The 19,577-nt window shown below is 36.8% G+C and overlaps 1 protein-coding gene across 1 annotated transcript in view; it reads left to right on the forward strand.

Annotated features, from left to right (window-relative positions):
* Window positions 1–4,475: 4,475 nt before the first annotated feature.
* The window catches only part of CTDP1 (CTD phosphatase subunit 1), a 178,368-nt gene continuing 163,266 nt past the window's right edge, over window positions 4,476–19,577 (forward strand). Inside the window, exons 1-4 of the mRNA XM_065398609.1 lie at window positions 4,476–4,549; window positions 10,808–10,905; window positions 12,756–12,880; window positions 18,129–18,279. Of these exons, the coding sequence (XP_065254681.1) occupies window positions 4,509–4,549; window positions 10,808–10,905; window positions 12,756–12,880; window positions 18,129–18,279 (415 nt within the window). The 5' untranslated portion in view covers window positions 4,476–4,508. The remainder of the gene's footprint in view (window positions 4,550–10,807; window positions 10,906–12,755; window positions 12,881–18,128; window positions 18,280–19,577) is intronic.

Below are 19,577 nucleotides of genomic sequence, written 5' to 3' on the forward strand. Positions count from 1 at the left end.
CCATAAAGGCTATAAATGCAAACTTAAATTCTGCAGAAACTGCTGGGACCTATCCATGAAAGCTTCTTACTTGCCCTGGATGAGTGGATTGTCTTGAGGGCCAGTGTGACTTTTTCTTTTTGGTGGTGTTTAGGAATATACACTTCGATGTAAAAAGCTGACCATGGTTCATGACCTATTGCACAAGTTTGTAGAGAGTGTCCTTAAATTTTTAATGTTTCCATCTCTTCTTTGATTTCCCGATGGGGAAACTATGATGTTCCTTCCCTTTTAGGGGTTGTTATTGTCTGCAGTGTTGTTTTTGTTTTCATGATAGTCTACTGAGACTGACTTGGCATAAAAGTAAAGCTGGCAGTGAATCCGTTCACAAAGCTTGAAAATCACATATAGCTGGAGCGTTACACATCGATTGGGAAGGCTGGAAATTGTCAACAAAAACAAAAGTTAAATAGACTGAAATTAGAAGTAGGATGGTGTTTTTTACATATAACATCTCCATTCCTAACTCAAAAAGAAATAAAAATTTAGCATTGTTAGGGATGGTAAGGTGGTCTGTTCAGCCTTTACTTTGCACCCATTTTATAATTTATAAAAGCCATGTCTGAAGACTCCTGGAGTGCCGTAAGAAGTGGTCGAAAATCAAGGAGCTGGTTCAGGTCAAATTTTGGTGTAAGGCAAGGGAGCATAGCATTACTGCCACTTTTCATCAGGTTCTTAAACTAGCCATTAGCATTCTTAGATGAGTTGGAGGATGTGAGGTCAGATGATCTAGAGTTAAGATCCTTAGCTTATGCAGATGACGTTGTACAACTGGCAGATGCATTTGAATAAATGATAATATTCTTTGCCATCTTGGAAAACTGGTAGACTTGGGACTTAAAATAAATCCCAAGAAGATGAAGTGGTTGAATCTTGAAAAAGGGACAATAGCTAGTGTTGCACTGCAGCAGCGGTGAAGCTATAGACCAAGTAGAATCTTATGTGTACCTAGGAAGTTTTATCCAGCCTTGATGGAACCATCAACACAAATGTAAAAGCATATGTGCCTTAGCTCCAAGTGCTGTACAGAAACTAATAAAATTCTGGACTGATAAAAGCACTGTTTGGTACCAGAGTGAAAATGTATCAAACCAGTGTAACAACAGTATTACTCTGTGGTCTGGAAGCTGCTGCATTAAAGGAAACAGACATTGGAAGGCTGGAGCTGAGAGTTGTCTAGAAAATGGCAGGTGTAAAGTGGAATAATTTTTAAAACAAATGAAGTTAGGAGAGCAGAATGTGAAATTAGGGTACGGGATTGGTTTAATCGAGACTTTTATGATGGTAGAAACACTGTAGACGACAAATAGAAGATAGAATGCAAACACAACCAAGGTCCGTTTGACATAGAGCCTGACCATCAACTAAATGGCAAGATGTATGCAGTGACATGACCAGGCTGGGCATAGTGGAGAACAAGCCATGGACAGGAATGAATGGTGATGCTGTACTGTGTCTGCAAGGACGCTCTTGAATGAAAAGAAGACTCTAAGATCACTGAACCATTTTGCTGAACCTTTTTAAAAAAAACGAAACCAACACTGTTGGACAGAGATGAGACGTAGGAAAGACAGAAATTTGACAGCAAAGAAATGCAGTTCTTTCCAACACAGCATGCCTGATTTTTCTGTGTGTGTTACCATTTGTTCTATATAGAATTTATTAATTTTTCAGTGATTAATTTACATACTAAACCTACTGTAATTTTGAGATGTTCAGTTTTGTGAACGTCTTGATTGTTTTATGAACTCCTCAATCTCCAAATAGTTCATAGGCATTCTGCTGTGTTAAAGTTCAGCACTACACTAAAGCAGGCTATTCTAGTTGGCTTCCCTACTCCATTTATTTTCTCACACTTACATACTTGAGTCTTGAAATCTGCAGCTTTAGTACATGATTGTTTATAAAAAGTTGCAATCCCAAGTTTGTTTTAAAAAATTGGGTGGGTGCATAACCTTAGTTAATGTTGTTTAATTGTATTGGCTGTCTTTTTGTGACATTCAGAAGTCCGTTTTTAAACAGAAATTTCACCCAGTTGATGATAGTCATGCTTGGGGAACTTGCATTGTCCAGGATTCTCAAATGCGTTTTCCTGCTTTTGGGTGCTGTCTTGTGTCCCTCCAGAATGTGTTGGAGATGATGGTTTATGGAAGAATTGGATTAACAAGGGGATTTCAAACATGCATCATGTTTTTGTTGTTTTTTAACGACTCAAATATCAGAAATTAATTTCCTGTTGTGCATATATAATATTTAGTGGTGTTTGTGTCGTATGTGACAACTTTAACATCTCTTAACATGTGGATTGAAAATTCTGGTTCTGTTCAAAGAATCTAGTGATGTAGATTTAAGGGAGGGAAACGGGGAAAGACAAATCGATACTAATGCATTTAACTGTGATTTATTTTTATTTTTTTATAACATGGCATATTCAATTCAAATTCTATATGCTCTGGGCCTCAAAATGTCTATTCCCCTACAGAGTTTTTAGAAATTGAACTTGGTAACTTAGGTACATGGAGCTGCTGAGCCCTCTAACATGCCATCAGTAGAGTCAGGTTTTTCATCTCAACCATATGAACTTACTGATTACAAATATTACCTGGGTTGTTGAGCTTTGAGTGTTCCTGCTGCACATCCCCAGAGTATGCAATTTTTTTTGGCCTTCCTGTTCTTAGTATATGGTTCCAAGAACAAATGAGAGGGGAGAAAACAGGAGCCATTTTCATGCATCAGTGGGATGAAACACTTAGCAACCAGTCGAAATAGAATGTCAAGCCAGGGGAAGGAATGGAAGTGCAGAAATTAGGCACAGGGGAGAGAGGAGAGGGTAACAAGGAAACTTGTACAAGGAAAAGGATGAAGCTACCAACTGGTAGAAGAGTACAGACAAGGGGGCGAGAAAGGAACAAATAGGAGGATAAATGGTATTAAGAGGAAAAGTAGCCAATAAGATTATCTTACTAAAAGGACAAAACTTATTCCCTCAAAAAAAAAAAAAAAAAAAAAAAAAAAAAGGCTAAAAATACATATATTTTCCACATAAATTATTGCCAGATAGAGGTTAATGGATTGGTTCCCAGGACGAGGAGAGATGGGCTATACTATCAATAATCCTAGAGAAAGGGAAGTGGTCCATGAGACAGTCTTTCTCTAAGTATATGGTCTTCATTATGAAAATGTTTGACAACCTTGACTTGACTGATCCAGCTTTTCCAAAAGGGGGGGGAAGTCTCAGTATTAGCATACTGGAATCTGCAATCTCAATTCTGTTAACACCACGGTCTCCTTCCCTGTCACTGTGAAACGTGTGACTGTGCTGGAAGTAAGCATCTGTAGGTGTCTTTTTAAAAACTAATTCCTTGTTGGAATTCTACAGCCCATATCAGAGCCAAAATATGTACTGGGAAAAGCACAGGGTTAAAAGTGCTGCCATGTTATTTTTTCAGCTAGTTAATTTCTTTTTGTATTAAGTCCTAAAATGTTCAGGATATACATTAGGGTCCCACTGTCATGAGCAGGTATACGGACTTAGTTATATTTTGTCTGACTTTTTAAATTCTTAATAGGTACAGGGCTTTCTACTCTTTGATTTAGCTCCCCAGGGACTGTTGATGAAATCCAAAAGTCTCTTGTATTTCAGCTCAAACCATTATATTTTAAAACTGTTTTGAAGCTTGAGAGTTGGATTTGAATAATGAAGTGCTTTAGTCGCATCACAGTTGAGTCTGCCTGCTGTGTATGCAGGCTTCCTATGTTGTAGACAAGGTTTGGTCTCAGAGGTGGACTAAGGTCTCTCCATTTCAAGTTTTACATTTGTGCTTTTTGACCTGTTGCCTAAGAAGCTAAAAGATGCTGTGTATATTTCATTTTAACTTAGGCACATTGTGTGAGTAGCGTATCAGAGACCTTAGGCACTTGTGTCATAAAGGAAAATAGTCACATAAAAAGATTGGACCAGTAGATGTTCCTAACCCCCAAACAAGAAAGTAATGAACCAAAGATTAAATCCAAACTTAATCAGTACCCCTTCCTCTCATGATTAGTGGGATATAGTGTGTAAGTAGCAAGTTGTATCTAACTGTAATTTGAGAAGAACTATTTGCCCAGACTTTTGTTTGGTTAATATACTGCATCTGTAATCTCTGCCCCTGATATAAACTGACACCATTGCATATTTGGGAGTTTTTAAAAAAGGTTTAATTGAATTATTCAATCAGTAATACTTAACTGGCCTCTTCTTAAACCTTTGAGCCAAACTACACATCTCTTATTGAATGGGCCATTCAAAGCAATTTTTAATCATAATTGAAACGTATACTTCAAACTTGATTTGGTTTTTGGATATTGATGAATTGCTATTAATTTAAATGTTTAATAAATGCTGATTTATTAAAGAATTCAAGGTATTTTGTTTTGTTTTCAGAGGCATTTTGGTGAGACTGGAAGGATGTAGCCATCCTGTTGTTATGAAAGGTTTGTGCGCAGAATGTGGCCAGGACTTGACTCAGTAAGTATTATTTAGGCTTTTTTCTACTTACACTGACACATGTCGTTGATCTTAGATTCTCTTCTCTCCCTGTCCCTTCTAAAGTGGTGGACCTCAGCTGCTACTAGCAGCTATGAATGAAGGGTATAAGAATAACTTGGAAACTGAAAGTATTGTACCGGCTATTGATGGAGAAATCCATGTAATTGCACTCAATATTTCATAAGCGAAAAGTTGACACTCTGGGACAGGAAGAGAAGCCAGTACACACAAACCTTTCTAGATATCACTGTACTGATAGAGTAGAGATCAGCAAGTTCATGCCAATATTTCAGAAAGCTGAGTTTACTACAGTATTTAAAGCACTATATAAACATGATTTCATCCTGAATTGATATTTGTACTACTTGAGGAGCACGTCTGTCAGTGTAGAGCAACTTCTTAAATTAATAACTTCTTTCTTCCCTTTAGGTTCACATGTAACTAGTCACAAAACCCAAATAAGTAAATAGTGTATATGTAGTTCAGCTGTAACTTTTAAAAGACTATATGACTGCAAAGGTTGTTAATTAACTTAGGGATTGTTTAGATAGTCTAGTTAATGCCTGACAAGCTGAGGTGTAAATCTATGCAGTACACTAGAATCCTGCACATTAACTGGCTGTGTGGCACCTGCTACCGTGCACTGAAAATTCACTAGTGCATGGCATAGAAGCAATTCTGTTCTTGCTGCGTTTCATGGCTAAGGTTTTGGCACAGGTATTTTTATTAAGAGTCACAGACAGAATGTGGGCAATAAACAATAAAATCACAGAAATGTACACAGGGCTGGCATTAGGGGGTAGCAAGCAGGGCAATTGCCTGGAGCTCCATGCCACAGGAGGCCCCATGAAGCTAAGTTACAGGTGGCAGGGCTTGGGCTCTTACTCCCTCCCCCCCCCCCCCCCCGGGAGGTGGGAGCTGAATTGGTGGAATTTTGAGGACGTCACAGAGGTCTCACACAATCACTGAATCTGTGATCTCCGTGACTGACTCGTAGCCTTACTCATGATTAATGCAGTCGTTAAAGTGCCTTTTTATAGAAGGGTATTAATGCAGTGTGTTAATTATCAAAAGATATTGCTTAATAATAGTTTCATTTGAAAGGAACTGCTTTAAGATATACTGTACACAACAGAATCCTTAATCTAATAACCCACAATAATGAGGGTATAAATAAAACTAGATGAGCCAGCATAAATGGCTAGAATACTGAAGTATGAGTTTCTGTTCTGTGTAACGAATTTGACACTGCAGAGATCTAGTTAGTGTTCTGTATTTCAAAAAGATGTGAATAAAGGGGAGCTTGTTCTTTGTCTAGTGCAGAAATTCATTTGCTTCCTTGATAGTTCACACTAACAGCTGGTTATCTTCTGGTTGTTGACTACATATATTTACAATAAGTGGTCCTATGTAAGAAATGATACAATCCTGAGTGAAGTTGTGGAGACATTAACTCTGATAACTTGGTGCAGTTGTTGCTCAGAAGTGTGTGTCTTCATGATCCCACACACTGGAATGTTTAGTCCAGGTAGTAGTAGTAGTAGTAGTAGTAGTATAATTTTAATGAATTAAAGCAGGTAAATTTTAATCTTGTAAAACAAATGCCTATTTTCTTTTAACAAATTAGTTATCTAATAAAAATAATAACACATACAGCTGTATTGTAATGCTAAGCAAGCCTTAAATCTGTACCTGATTCTGGTGCTAGAATGAGATTGCCTCCCTAATCCTAATTATAGCATCACCTCTACTATAATTTTCCTTAGCTCCTTGTATAATAATTTTAATATTTTCCAGATTAACCCAGTCGTATTATATAGTGAATGACACCTATGTTCCCAGTAAAGTACTGAACCGCTTTGATACATTATCAGTTTACTTTGTTCAAAATGCTTTCTGGGTTTGGTTGAACTTGGGAGTGATAAATGACAGTACTGCAGGGAAAACTTTGTATTACGCTTGTCGGAATTACACTAGACGCAACTTTAAAGATTCACCACTCTTCCTGATTTGAAAAATGGGTGCCCAGCCAGCACGAAGCCATACCTTGTTAAGTGTCTCAATCAATGATATGTGTCTCCTTGTTAAATTCATATTCATGTGCAATAAATAACCTAAAATTAGTTTTAATGTATTTTTAGAAAAGAGACTAGATATCTGTATGAATAAACTATTGGAGGCACACTGGAATATGAACCAAAGAGATGAGGAAGGAGAGACAAAGTGAAATGCATTTTATAGATTGGGTGAAGGGACTAGATAACACTGCTCTACAGCCAAAATGCTTCTGAAATAAATGTAGTCAAACTTTACTAATTCTGGGTCACTGAGAACGAAAATGATGCTTAAAATTGTTGATTGGCTCTAGTTTTCAAGATATGCTATTGGGTCAGTATATAAGACCCTTGACTTGGGAATGGCGGAGGATAAGTGAGTTATAAAGGGAAGGGATCTCAATTTAAACCAGAAATGATTAAAATACATCTTTGACTGGATCTATGAATAAATCTATGACTGGGTTTGGACAGTACTTGCTTTTTAGGCAAAACAATGAATGATGCAATCTGAAGCTGGTATTGCGTCATACATGATATGAATTGCATCATGTTATTCCTAAAAGTCATGGATGATGCAATCATAACGAAGCTTACATCACGCTGCTGAACAAATTGCCCTATATCAGCTCTAGAAATCATACAGTGTCATGCTCTCTTATTTGTCAGTGTTTGATTTTGCAAAGGGACACATTTCTGTTTAGCCAAAGTGAGCAGAGATGCCTCGTACTTGTGTGAACAGTGCAGATAACTTCTGCTATGTTTGTGGTGAAGTGACTTTTGCATCACAAAAGCGCAGTATAACCACTATGGTTAAGAAAGCCTATCACCTTTATTTTGGCTGCAAAACTGGAGATCAGGACAAGAGGTGGGCCCCACACATACGCTGCAACACTTGTGCAACAAATCTTCGCCAGTGGTTGAACAGGAAAAGGAAATTATGCCTTTTGCAGTGCCAATGATTTGGAGAGAGCCAACAGATCATACCAGCAATTGTTACTTCTACATGGTGCCTCCAGTTGGGAAAGGTGTGTCAAAGAAGTAAAAGTGGACTGTGCATTATCTAAACATTCCATCAGCTATACGCCCAGTACCCCACGGAGAAGGACTGCCGGTTCCTGATGCACCAGAATCATTCTCACTTGAGTCAGACGAGGAAGAGGATGAAACTTCTGGTCCTGAACCATCAATGTCACAGGACCCACATTTTCTCCCCTCCTCCTCCTCTGAACCACACCTCATAACACAAGGTGAACTGAATGACCTTGTCAGGGATTTGGAACTACCCAAGAGTAAGGCAGAGCTGTTGGGCTCCAGACTACAGCAGTGGAATCTCCTGGCAGGTGATGTTAGGGTTTCCATGTTCCGTGACCGTCAAAAGGATCTTGTCCCATTCTTCTTCATGGAAGGTGATCTTGTAGCCTGCAACAACATCGATGGTGTGATGGCAGCCCTCAACATCGTTCACGATCCAGGTGAGTGGAGACTGTTCATTGATTCATCGAAGACGAGTCTTAAAGCTGTTTTACTGCATAATGGCAATGTTTTGCCATCAATTCCAGTTGGTCATGCAGTCCATATGAAGGAAACCTAGGACAACATGAAACAACTTTTGAGGTGCATAAACTATGACCAACATCAGTGGCAGCTTTGTGGCGATTTGAAGGTTGTCGCTCTCTTGCTTGGTCTGCAGACTGGATACACAAAGTACTGCTGTTTTCTCTGCGAATGGGATAGTCGTGCAAGAGATTCCCACTACATCAAGAAAGATTGGCCACTCCGACAGTCATTGGAGCCTGGGAGGAAAAGTGTTCAGCATCCACCACTTGTTGAATCAAGGAAAATTTTGTTACCACCCTTACACATCAAGCTGGGTCTGATGAAGAACTTTGTCAAGGCCATTGACAAAACACAAGCAGCTTTCAAGTACCTCCATGGAAAATTTCCAAGGTTAAGTGAAGCTAAGATAAAGGAAGGTGTCTTTGTTGGTCCTCAGCTTCGTGAACTTCTTCGAGACGATGCATTTGACCATGCACTGCGTGGCAAGGAAAAGACGGCATGGAAAGCCTTCCAGTTAGTGGCAATAAATTTTCTCGGAAACAACAAGGCAGACAACTACAGGTTGTTGGTGGAAAACCTCCTCAAGGCATACAAAGCCTTGGTTGCAACATGTCACTAAAGATACATTTTTTGCACTCTCATCTAGATTTTTTTCCACCGAACTGCGGAGCAGTGAGCGACGAGCACGGCGAGCGATTTCACCAGGACATTGCAACAATGGAGAAATACTATCAGGGCAAATGGAGCCCATCAATGCTTGCAGACTATTGCTGGACAGTGACAAGAGATGCTCCATTTAATGAATACAAGAGACAAGCCAAGAAGCGCCAAGTAGACACTGAATAGGACTAAACTATGTACATAATAGTTTTTTGCCTTTTTGTTTCATAATAAATTTTATTTATATAACCCTTTTGCTGATTTTTAAAGTGTTACATAAACAGGACAGGTGAAATAGTATCATGTAAAGCAACCATAAAGACATGAAAAGACCTAGGTTTACAATTTATGATTAAAACTCTACTATCTACACAATATACATAGACATAAAATGTAAAAACGTAAATATCTTAGAAACAGTAGCCAATCAGTTGTTTTAATTGTCATATTTGAATTCAGCACATCAAAATACATAATAAATAGCACATTTTATCTCTGAAGCAGATGACTTCTCAAAAATTGTAGACCAGTGTAATGAACTTGCATTTAATTTTGGGAAATCCATAGTATTTTCAAATACTACTTGATTCAATGAAACGCGTCAAGCAGTTTTTTTTTCAGACTATTGTTCCCATTATGTAACTTTGCATAATTCTTTCATAACCTACCAACTAGTAGAATATTGGGTGGTGCTGCATGTCATGATGCAATGGGATTATATGAGCTGTATGGAGAAGCTTGCAGAGACCCTGTAGACCTTAAGCTTGGCTGTGTCTGCTGTAGTTCTAAAGACCCCTTGCTTACATCAGTTTAGCCTATAAAAAATGAGAGGGAAAGTAATTATTTTCTCTTGTTTTGTGAATCATCCCTTAAATTGGGTTCTAATCTTAAAAGGTCTGCTTCCTGTGTATGTACAGGTTTGTTTTTATGAGACAGATTTCCTCCCCACCCTTTTTTTTTCCTTTTATGTTCTTAACAGAAGACTAGATGCTCATGGGAGAGTGAACTTAATTCTGGCTCCAGTTGCAGTACCAGATTCTGTCCTCAGTAATATCTGTGAAACATGATTGAAAACACAGGACAGAGTGAAATTTGGTCTGATGAATCTTTATTGGGGGTAGTGAGGCATGAACCAGAAATATAGGAATTTGGCATAGAGATCTCAGGATGAGGTTGCCAGGCTGGCAGTTGCTTGTAAACTAACCCATTTTATGTAGAAGTTAAGATACCAACATGCTTGTGGTGTCACTCCTTGGTGAGTTTTCAGAGAAGAATTGCACATTGTAATCTGTCCTGTAGAAGGTACCTGTAGAGAGAAGCAAGGCATGTACAGTAGTTATTTACATTCTTTGTATAAAGAATCAGAGTATGCAGCCGCGTTGTTATTGGTATGTAATAGCATTGCCCATATTCTCAAGTATGTGCATACAAGTCATTGTGGGCTTCAGGGAGTGAGTCATTTTTAAGTAAGTTCAAACAGCTATTTTGGAGAAGAGAAATTTAATCTCATACCTTTGATTAACAGTAGGTTAATCATTCAAATTTAAATAAACTGTTTTATTGATGTCCTTTTAAATCTGTATTCAGTAGTTCTAAAATGTGTATATTAGAGCGAATGCAACAGATGTAAAACTTAATAAAAGATAACTTAATCCTGATGTTCATCTTTATATTCTCTATATTAGTCTTCTTAAGAGTTCCAGTAACAAAAGTTACAGCAAATAATTATACTTGCATGATATTATAAGCAAGCATCATCCATTTTGTTCAGTAATTGGTGCTGTAATGATCCTCTGAAAAAGGGTGTACCATACTGTATCAATATATTAAAGGGAATCATGATTTTTGACAGTGGCTGATTTGACATTGCAGTTTTTAATAATTAACCACTTTCATTGATGGAAATTGTTAGCACTGAAATATACTTGACTGAAACTTTTGATTTTCTTCCCTGTTTGATTAGGCTACAAAGCAAGAATGGAAAACAGAATGTGCCATTATCCACAGCAACTGTATCTATGGTTCATAGTGTTCCAGAACTGATGGTTAGCTCTGAGGCAAGTTGAGTCGCACTACTTTTATTCCACAGTTTGAGATTTCATTTAGCGGGGATTCCTCAAAGAGGTGTGCCCATTTAATATAAAATATTGCATTGGCCTCACTTTGAGAAGGAAGCTGAGATTTCAGTAAGTATAACTAAGATCTGCAAGTCTGCACTATAGACATGTATTGAGTAATTAGTTTTTTCTAATAGTGTTAGAATGTACTGATATAGATTATAGGACTACATTAGCAATCGCATCTGATTCTGCAGTATTTTAATGTTACTTACTGCAAGGCTATGATGCCCTTGTGGTGGTAGCTTTGACATCTTCTGCTTTCCAGGAGGTGTTTCTGCCTTTTCAGAAACAATCAATTGGTGAAAGTCTTATTTTCACCACTTGTAATAACTTCCAAAGGCTGGAATATCTCTGAAACCCAGTTTCTCCACATTTCAAGGGAAAGGAAAGAGAAATGATCCGTTGTCTTCAGTAACGTTTTAGTATCTGTGACATAAACTTTATATTTGAAAAGCTTGTGAGGCCTAAATATTGCAATAAAACTTCTGAGCAGTGAAGATGTTAAAATAAACAGGAATGTTCCTGTCTCACTGGCCTTTTTTGGGAAAAGGAGTTGATTATTTTTAATATAATTTTAAAAACCCTCCTATTTCCCTGTTTTTTCACCAGCTTTCTTTCCTTTTTTTCTTTTATACTAACTCTCTTATTTTTTCTATCCTCTTCTCCTCTACTTTATTCTCTTTTTCCTCCTCTTACCTCTTTCCATTTTAGAAGTTTATAAACAAATAAAAAGATGCCAATTTTGGTCGAGCTCTTCAAAGGCACAAAGGGTGGTTACAACCCAACTCCCATTTGTGCCTTTTAAAAACTCAAACTTAACTTATGTAAATTACTTGCATACTTAACTGGCTGGTGCCCAGCATTCCAGTAAACTTCCTGATTTAAATAAGGAGATATAATTAAACACAAACTGGTGTTCTACTTATAACAACTTGTAAGTATGTTAAAACTTGTATAGGGAGAAACAAATGGATCTCTTTAGTTCAAAAAAATGTGGTCAAATACGGCTTTTCATAATGTTAAATTTGTTTACTAGCCATTGATTTTAAATTTCTTCTTGGAGCTTAAAATTATTTGTAAAATCTCCCATTTGTTCCATTTGACAAACATCAGTTATTTCCTCTAGCACTTCTTCTCTCTTTTGGAGCACAAGCTAAATATGATTTTATTTGTTTCTTCTTTTTGTCATTTGCAACTTGTATATTTTCATCTGTTAAACCCTACTGCCAAAACTCTGTTGGTGTAACTTCTCCCTGCCTGGGGTGTCAATGATAGAAGAATTCACTGGGGTTAATTTATTTTTAACTTGGATACTTTATTCCATAGACACAGGACACACTGAAGGGAGTGTTATTAGAAGGGATTTTCAGTTTTTGGATGCACAATTTGAGGCACCTGATTTTTTTTTTTTTTTTTTTTTTTGAATATGCTCAGCTCTTTCTGAAAATCAGGCTCTGCTAAGGTATCTCAAGTTGTGCACCAAAACTAGTAGTTGCTGCTTTTGAAAATCTTGGCCTTTAATGATTTTTGGTGCCTTGATATGTGGTGTAGATTGGTTGCTTTTAATACAAGAGCAACAGTGTTTGACAGGTTTTTATACATAAATTATGTGGTTCCTTTTACTGAAAAATGGCTGCAAAGCTAGCGAAAGTAAAGTGGGTGAGCAGCAAAATCTCTTCAGAAGTTGCTGAGCATTTGGTCTTCTGATGAGTCATAAATTTGATTTTATTTTAAATTTCATTGAATTGTCTCAGATTATGCTTAGTCTGTAAATCTCTTTATTATAGCAAGCTGAACAACTAGGACGGGAAGACCAGCAGCGACTACACCGAAATCGAAAGCTGGTGCTGATGGTAGATTTGGACCAGACATTAATCCATACGACAGAACAGCACTGCCAACAGATGTCTAATAAAGTAAATATTATTTACTATTATGTTCTTGCGATTACTGTGGCTTGAGAAGTTTTCTGTTCAGTTCTAATGAAGTGATGGTTCTGTAAGAATGCACATTGTACATTAAAATGTAGGAGAAAAGCTAGTCAAGGAATGAAAAAACATGAGGGACACAAGATTATAAAGCATATTTAAAAATAATTTCAACTTAAATCAAGGTGTTTCATTAACTAATGAAAATTTTTTTGAAAGTAACTAATTTACTTTCCATCATTTATATAGTTCTGTGCTTTCTGTTTTAGTCAGCTTGGTCAACAAAGCTAAACTAGTCACTTTTAATTCTTGGTTTTCATGCTAATACAGTGTTGACTTTTCAGGTTACAGCACTAGAAAGAAATAGCTGAATAGTGTGTCTTTAATTAAAAATAAAATGAAGATTTCTGTTCAGATTAGGTTAACTTTGTCCCATCTCATACTGTGTTTAACTAAACCTACCATATATCTTTTGGTCTAAGCTTCTAGGTTCTTAATTAGTAGGGCATCTTCAGCTTGAAAACGAAGAAGATAAGTTAAAAGTACCTTGGATGCTACATGTCCACCTGTGTGTGTCTGCCAGTCTGTGGGTTTTGCAATCACATTTCATGTTTTTCTGTCTCTTTTTGCTGCGTGAAAGATTGTCTCACACATGGGAAAATGACTATACACAAAGTAAACTAACTCAAAATAGACTTTTTTTCCCCCTCATCTCTTATAGTTCCAGTGTTACTTCTAACTAGTAGGTCAAACATTCTGATGCAGTTAATTTACCAAAAAAAAATCCTCTCTGCTGCCCCTTAGCACTTTTTTCCTTTTCCCTGACCCTCCCACTTAGAAACAGTGCACAGGATGCTCCTAAGGGAGTGTTAGAAGTGATTTTCAGGATAACACCAGGTGATTTCCCAACTCTGTCTTCATCCTCGCTTGCAAAAAAGTATTAATGTGCTCTTTCAGGTAAGTGTCAAGTTGTTTCCTTTCAGAGAAGTTGGTAAGCACCTGCACAGATGAAAATTGACAGTTTGTTTTCATGTTTCCTTGCTGGAAACCTTAAAACAAATAGAGTAACTTAAATTCACACTTCCACTGGGTGGATTTGGTTTAAATCACTAGTCAGAAAGACTCAATTTAATCATGGATTTCTACATAAAAGTGCATTCTTGTTGGTTGTTATAACCTTAATACATATTCTTCACAGCTCAGAGATAGATGTAGGTTTCATTTTTAGAAGGTACACACGATACATTTTCAAAGTGATTTATTTTGAAAACTTTTCAGACTAGTTTTATAGCTATATCAGAAAATGAATGGTTGTTTGGTTATTTCATTTACCAAAGGTAATTTGAAGCAGATATTTATGAAATCATAGTTCACCTCTCAATCTCCAATTCAACAGGTTAATCATTAATATTTGGACGATTTTCTTGCCATGCTGTATTAGGAGGAGAACATCACCAGACAGACATTTAAATTGTTCTTTTAACTAAAACAACAACATTGAGTATTTTGTATTATTTTCTTCAACAGAAAACATATAATATTTTAGCAAAACAAGCACATGAATTTTTGAATTTAGTTAAACATTTAAGGTTTTTAAAACCAGGTTTGTTTTTGTTAAAATTGTTTAACTAAAATAGTTAAATGGAATATTTAAAAATAAAAAAATTAAATCGACTACATCAGCCAGGTCAACATGAGAAACTTAAAATATTGGCTTCTGCAGCTAACTCAGTCGTCCTCACCGTCATTTTCCTGCTTGTTTATAATCTGGAAAAAAAAAAAAACAAGCTTTCCTGTTTTTCAGGTCACAAACGATTTCTCAATTTGAAATGAATTAGTCCAAGGGAAGAAAATATTCTTTCTACACCGGCAGAAGAAGCTACTGCTGTTAAGTGAGATTATCACTTCAACAGTCTCTGAATCCAAGTGCTTAAGTGACTTCCACCAGTTCACTGGTGTGACTTTCTTTAAAACATCATCAGCAAACATATATTTCTTGAATGGTTCACCCTTAACTCTGAAGTTTATTATTATAGTTGACATTATGGAGGGATGATTGCTGGATGTCCATATCATAGCCAACTCCTCTTCTTCAGCAGTTAAGGTTTGACCCTGGTACCGAGTATTGAGAATATTTGCAAGAAAATGAGCTGGAGATAGTGCTTGTCCCATTCATTTTTTTAATGCTTGTAATTTAACTCTGTCATTGCATATTTCTTTTTTTAAAATCTCACTCAGTTGCTTCCAAATTTCAACAGCGTCAGCAATAAAACAGCTATTTCCCTGCATTTTGTTCAAAGCTACAGAAATAGGCTTCAGGGTACTTTGCATGTGTTCAACATTTCTCTTAAGCCCAATGTTGAGAACTTTGGCTGTGACACGATTTTGTTCACAAACTGTCATCCGATTAGGCCAGTTCTTGGTATAGTGCTCAAAACAGTCCACTACTGAGTTCCATTGCACATCTTCTGGGAAAGTTAGCTTGGTTCCTCCCACTTTTTTCAGAGCAGCTGCTGCAAAGTGGTTGTTATGGAAATATTTTGTAATTTCAACAACATTAGCCTTTATTTCTGAAACACTGAAGTCTTTGGCTAGAAGATGCATTAAAATGAGCTCTGCAACGGTATGTTATTAGCTTGGGACTCTCTTCACTCTCTTCTAAATAATTTCTTCTCATCTTGGATACATTTGCAGCATTGTCTGTGACCAAGCTACGTACTAGACATTTGAATAATTTTTTTTCAGTTTGTTATAGCTTTTACTGCTACTTCTTGTAAATATTCTGCTGTGTGTGCATTTCCTAATGTATCAATTGTTTCTGTAAGGAAGACATTCCCTTCTTCTGTTGTCACACAAGCAATACAACAGGATCATTGTGGACATTGACTCGGGTTAACAATTTTACCCTCTAGACCTTTTGCACACTGCTCAGTTTCTTTTTCATACACTTTATCCAGCAATTTGCCTGCGACATCTGCTCTGTCAGGTGGACTGTATTCTGGTCTTAATGAGTGAACCACGTTAATGAAGTGTGGGTTCTCCGTCATACGGAAAGGAGAGTTTGTTGCATGAAAAAAATTGCCGGTTTGTTTATCAATTACCTCTTTTTGTAATCTGCTGGTTCTTATCACAAACTTCTCTGTTTGTTTCTGGATTATTGAGATTTTTTTTTCTTTTTGCTACAAGTGATATACTGTGGCTATGTGACATATATGATGTGACTGAAACACTATCATTGGCAGATAACTCTGAAACTATAGAAAATGATGGTGATTTTGAAGGTGGATAGTCTTCAGAATCCTGTATGTTGAGGATGGATTCTCCTAAACAAAATAAATCAATGCAGTTATTTAATTATTATTACCATACTGCTAATTTAGTATTACTCATTGCATTCACTGACACTCAGTACTACTTTAAAGGTGAAATTGTAAAAGGAAGATCTGCCTATTTCAGCTGTTTATTTTGATCACAACTGCATCTAAAATGATAGTACCATAGAGTAACAACTATGTTTTTTTGCTCAAACATGAGAATTCAAGAATAGTCCAGAAGGAAGACAGGCAGTCCTTAAGAAAAGTATGAAATAAAAAAGTTTACCGACTTGAAGATCCTGCATGTTCAGACATGTTCCTTTCATCATCTTCAACGCAGCTTCCTCCTGTGAAGGAACACGTCTCATGATGTTGTTTCATTTGGGCAACCAGGCCTTGCATTTCTTTGTTGCGCTGTTTGCATTTTGCACGCATGTCTGTCTTACCCACAGGTAGAGGAACTTCATCAAAATATTCCCAAAGTGGGTCTCTTTTATGGCCTGCCGCCATTATATGTTTTCGCTTCTAGTGAGAGAATGGTATGGTAGATCTCAAATCAATGAAGGCTACACTCAGAAAGACCTCAAGATTTCTGTAATATGCTGCTCAAACAGTTTCACTTTTGTTTCTACTGCCTGTCCCTCCCTCCTCACATTTATCTCCAGACTTCTTCTACTTGTCCAGATCTATTCCGCCCCTACAATCTTCTATTCATTGAACTTTTTGAAACTTTGCACTTTTAGAGAGACATAAGGGATTGACTGTGTACACAAATTTGCAGAGTGACCATAGGGTTGAGGTCTGTTATTTCTCACCTCTATTTATTTATTTATTTATTTAAAAACATTTTTGCTGTTAACAAGCATGTTATCTCTGGAGACACAAATCCACAGTTTGAGAACTGCAAAACTAAGCATCTGTGATGGTATCTTCTAGACTGAGCACTGAGTCCCATTGGGTAGATAGAAAGATTAACCTAAATAATCTATACAGAAGCCCCCGGAATCCCATAAGATTGGGTCCCTAATCCATGAACTATTGGAACTCATTTACAAAACTTTTCTTAAACATTACATGAATATATTGTCTCATACTATAAAATTAGAATTTATAATCCCTATTCCATGATGCGATATCTTTGAGCTATAATGTATTTTAATTAAAGCTATCTTTAGATAAGTTTTTTTTCCCCCCTCAAAAAGCATTTGATCAAAAAAGTCCGTGGGTGTTTTTATTTATTTATTTATTTATTTATTTTTAATCATTGATTTTTATCCACCCTGCACTTCCACATGCCTAACAACTAGTTAATGTTTTTCCTCATCAGAGAGGGATCAGTGACAGCAAAATAAAATAAATGGCCTGCATAGTTCAATGACTGTCTATGTCTGGGTAAATCCATGTTTATAAAGCAAGTATTCAGGGGGTTCATATATGAGTGTGCAGCTTACTCTGACATTTCTGTATATCCTTTCCGGAGCTGCTATATGAATTTTCATAGGTACAATTTTTTTTCATTCAACACAAATTGGCCATTTGTTTTATTTTTCAGCCCAGTATATAGTAAAACTAATGTGTCTCACATCACTGAGAGTAAAACAAACCCTTTAAGAAATTTGATTGGATATTTTCTTAAAATTTGTTGTGTAAACTAACCTTTGAAAGCCTGGGCAACTCTTTTAATATTCTAACATTGTAAACAATTACTGCAAGTCAAAAATGTGTTGTATTGCCTTATAAAAACCAAAATATGCTTTGGGTCAAATATATTTCCAAATGAAAATCTTATTCATCTTAATTGGGCTGAAGTAGGATCTCCGAATAAAACTGAAGTAAAGGGAGGTGCTTTTAGGCATGTTTATTTTTGTACTAAACTTAATTACTTTATAAGTCTTGCTATGGGGTTATTTGTTCTCTTCTAGGGAATATTCCATTTCCAGTTAGGTCGAGGTGAACCTATGCTGCATACTCGTTTGCGTCCTCATTGCAAGGAATTCTTAGAAAAGATTGCCAAGCTGTATGAATTACATGTTTTTACCTTCGGTAGCAGACTTTATGCACATACAATTGCAGGTGAGTAGCATGCTGCTTGGAATACTTGAGTTATCAGCCTTTAAGATTTGATGTGACTTTGACTTCCTGTTCTTTTCCAAGTCTCTGTCCACCTGTACCTCTAAAGAAGATTCTGTGCAAACTATAATGCCGTTAAAGACCCCAAACTGTAAATTAATAATGCAAATTAAAACATTGCATTGAAAATTTTGTCTAAATATAAAGAATAGAGTTCCATAAGCAGAATGCTTAGCTTTTTTGGATCCCAGTCCATGTAGTAATTTCTCCCTTTTACTTAGATACAGTCCTGCTGTTTATTTTTTAGGAAATGAGCCCACAACTTTTCTTCTCTCTCTTTGCATCTAAAGAATGTCCTTACAGGGTGGATTAGATGAAGTATCTGGGTTTCACCCTATGCCTTCCTCAGGCAGTCTGGAAGCAACACTCCCTTCAGGATAGAAAGTGAGAGGCATAAATCTTTTGTCTCCCTTCTATGGAAGGATCACTGTTAATGTCAATCAGCTGACATGAGAACATAAGAATGCCCATACTGGGTCAGACGAAAGGTCCATCTAGCCCAGTATCCTGTCTTCCGACAGTGGCCAATGCCAGGTGCCCCAGAGGCAATGAATAGAACAGGTAATCGTCAAGTGATCCATCCCCTTTCACCCATTCCCAGCTTCTGGCAAACAGAGGCTAGGGACACCATCCCTGCCCATCCTGGCTAACAGCCATTGATGGACCTATCCTCCATGAGTTTATCTAGTTCTTTTTTGAATCCTGTTATAGTTTTGGCCTTCACAACATCGTCTGGAAAAGAGTTCCATAGGTTGACTATGCGTTGTGTGAAGAAATGCTACTTTTGTTTTTAAACCTGCTACCTATTAATTTGATTTGGTGTTATGTTATAGTTTTTGTGTTATGAGAAGGAGTAAATAACTCTTCCTTATTTATTTTCTCCACCAGTCATGATTTTATAGACTTCTATCATATCTCTTCCCCCCCCCCCCGTCATCTCTTTTCCAAGATGTAAAGTCCCAGTCTTATTAATCTCTGCTCATATGGAGACCGTAAAGAAGTGCTTATATGGTAGTTCTATTTGTGCCCTTCTCTTGGAGAGATTCAGTATTGGCATTTATTAGAGAATAACATTTGTATTTCACAGTGTTTTCATAGCCTTTCCCATCAAGTTACAGATCTTGCCTCTCACAACCTCATTAAAACTTGTTCTCAAATGTTTTAATTTAAAAGGAAAGGGAAATGTACAGTATCGTTTTTCAACAGACATAAATGAAAGTTAATTAATGCTAGACACTTGC

The sequence above is a fragment of the Emys orbicularis genome, chromosome 2 (assembly GCF_028017835.1).
Source record: "Emys orbicularis isolate rEmyOrb1 chromosome 2, rEmyOrb1.hap1, whole genome shotgun sequence".
In the NCBI taxonomy this organism is placed as follows: Eukaryota; Metazoa; Chordata; order Testudines; family Emydidae; genus Emys; species Emys orbicularis.